Below are 2,309 nucleotides of genomic sequence, written 5' to 3'. Positions count from 1 at the left end.
ATCTGAAATTTTCAAAAATCTAAAAGTGAAGGGAGCACTGACTCCCATGTACACAAAATCCTTGTCCTGGAAGTAGCCTTTTCTTTACTCAGCCAGCTTTGTTTTGCTGTCATACATAGGTTCATGCAGTTCATGTGCATTCACATGTTGTTTATGATATATTGGCTTTGCAAAAATGTTGATTGATTTTGGTAGATCTAGCAACATTTTAGAACAACTAACAGGTTGCTTGTAATCTAGATGTTGTACAAGTCTTATGGTACTACAAGATATATTTTCAGCAAAACAATCTTAGTCCGAGATGAAACCCAATGCTCAACAAAACTCTAGCAATGAAAACTTGAGCTCAACTAAATGTGAGGGATTCAGCCAAAGCCACTGATCCCCGTGCCACAAATTTCAGCGCAGTATCCCATAGGAATCATCAGTTCATTCTGTCACGTACAGTTATCATCAAAACAATAGGATAAATAAAATTAGGTCCGATTCAACGTGCTTGAATACAGCAAAGCAAGCAAGCAAGTAGTTCGTCCCCAACAATTATCAGTTTCTAATCGAATCATCGAGAAGCTGGAACAAGTAACATAGGAGTGTTTGGTTTGATGCGACTATTAGGCCTGCTGCATGCTGGCGGCGTCGCCGTGGCGCTCCATGACCCGGCGCATGGCCAGCGCGGCAGCCTCGCTCGCCCGGAGCGTCCCGCTGGCCATGATCGCGGCGAACTCCTTCATCACCTCCTCCTGCACCTTCCCCCTCATGTTCCCGAGCGGGTCAACAGCAGCGGCGGCGGCTTTCTCCTGAGTCTCCTTCTTCGCTTCTTCTTGCTTGGAAGAAGAAGAGTCCGCGGCAACATCATTAGTTGCAGCAGCAGCAGCTGTAGTAGTACTGGCAGGAGCTTTGGTATCCTTCGCGGCAGGGGTCAGCGGCACAGAGACGGAGTTAGGCGTGGGGACGAACTGCTGTGTCTGCGGCGGTGTGTTGGTCCGCAGCGACGCCTCGAGGTTCTGGATCATGGGCATGATGAGCGGCCCCATGGGGCTGGACATGACCTCGTCGGGGAGGCTGAGGATGTACTCGGGGATCCCGGCGCCGACGAGGAACTGCGCCGCCTCGTTGGTGAAGTTGTTGCAGTTGTGGGTCATGAGGCGGTATGTCTCGGCGGTGTAGCGCGGCGCGATGTCGCGGAGGTAGTCCTCGAACACCTCGCGCGGCAGGTGCGTGACTCCGAGGTCGACGACCCGCACCGGGCGGCCGTACTGCGTCGCGCCGGCGGCGGTTGACTGGATCCCGCCCCCGAAGAAGTACTCCTTGCCGTACACCACCACGCCCGTGTGCCTGGAGAGGAATCGAACGCGTCAGAGCAGTTCGAAATCGAATGTGTTGGGACCGTATTGAATCGAGATTCGGTTGGGGGAGAGGGAGGGAGGGCTGACCAGATGGCCTCGATGGGCTTGCCGAGGAAGGAGGTGGAGAGCTGGCGCGCGAGGCCGTTGCTGAGGTCGTACACGTTCAGCAACACCTTGTGCCCCTCCTGCATGCGCGCGGCCATGGACAACGAGCAGCTAGCGTCAGATCTCCGGCGAATTCGACGAAATCACTCGCCGCGAGCGCGGAACGAACGAGGAATCGGAAAGGAGAGGAAGCGGATTCGTACCTCTGCCATTATTGCGCGAGAATTCGTGGAGTCGCGAGAGTGAAGGAGCAGTCGAATCTGGAGGAAGGAGACGACGCCGGAGAGGAAGACGAACGTACGAACAGAAGACGCGCGGATCTGGGAGCGCGACAGAACAATACGGGAGGCGTGGAGGCGCGCGCGATAAAATAAATAAACGGAAACGGCGAGGACTGAATTAAACCGGATAGTTAATGCAAGGAAGGTTCTGGAGCCGTTCCGTTTCGGAGGCGTGAGTGTTCTGGACCGTCGGATGGGGCCGGTTGGGGTGGCTTTCATGGAAGATTCTCGAGCTTGGTCGGGGGAGGCAGCGGTTGCGTGCGTCCCGGTGTGTATGTCAGCCGTGACGGCTCCTGATTGTTCGCGAATTTGTTCTGAGGGTGACGTCCGAAACATGAACCCGGCAGGATTCGTGACGTCAGGCGATGCCTGGCCGGACACTTAAATAATTCGAAATTATATAAGAGCAGTTTATATAGTTTTTGTATTACCACATCAAATAGATGGATAGTATATAGCATCCTGAAGTACTAATACCATCATCAACACATGGATAACAAACTTCACGAGGAGTGCAAGAGTACATGACTTTAGAGCATCTCCAGTCGCGTCCCCTAAACCGTTCTCCAAACGGCGT

At 53.3% G+C, this 2,309-nt stretch overlaps 1 protein-coding gene across 1 annotated transcript; it reads right to left on the bottom strand.

Moving 5' to 3' along the window:
• Positions 1 to 327: 327 nt before the first annotated feature.
• Positions 328 to 1,771, bottom strand: LOC124688782 (desumoylating isopeptidase 1-like). The gene is made up of 3 exons (XM_047222417.1): positions 1,655 to 1,771; positions 1,434 to 1,531; positions 328 to 1,335 (listed from the first exon to the last, which is right to left on the bottom strand). The coding sequence occupies exons 1-3, from the start codon at positions 1,661 to 1,663 to the stop codon at positions 612 to 614; spliced, it is 831 nt and encodes a 276-aa protein (XP_047078373.1). The 5' UTR covers positions 1,664 to 1,771; the 3' UTR covers positions 328 to 611.
• Positions 1,772 to 2,309: the final 538 nt, after the last annotated feature.

The sequence above is a fragment of the Lolium rigidum genome, chromosome 2 (assembly GCF_022539505.1).
Source record: "Lolium rigidum isolate FL_2022 chromosome 2, APGP_CSIRO_Lrig_0.1, whole genome shotgun sequence".
In the NCBI taxonomy this organism is placed as follows: Eukaryota; Viridiplantae; Streptophyta; class Magnoliopsida; order Poales; family Poaceae; genus Lolium; species Lolium rigidum.
Note: the sequence above shows the minus strand (reverse complement) of the source record. Positions and strands in the feature narration are given on the sequence as shown.

Coding starts and splice junctions, on each gene's coding strand:
- LOC124688782 (XM_047222417.1), bottom strand. Junction 1,336..1,433: donor AAGCCCATCGAGGCCATCTG/GTCAGCCCTCCC, acceptor ATTCCTCTCCAG/GCACACGGGCGTGGTGGTGT.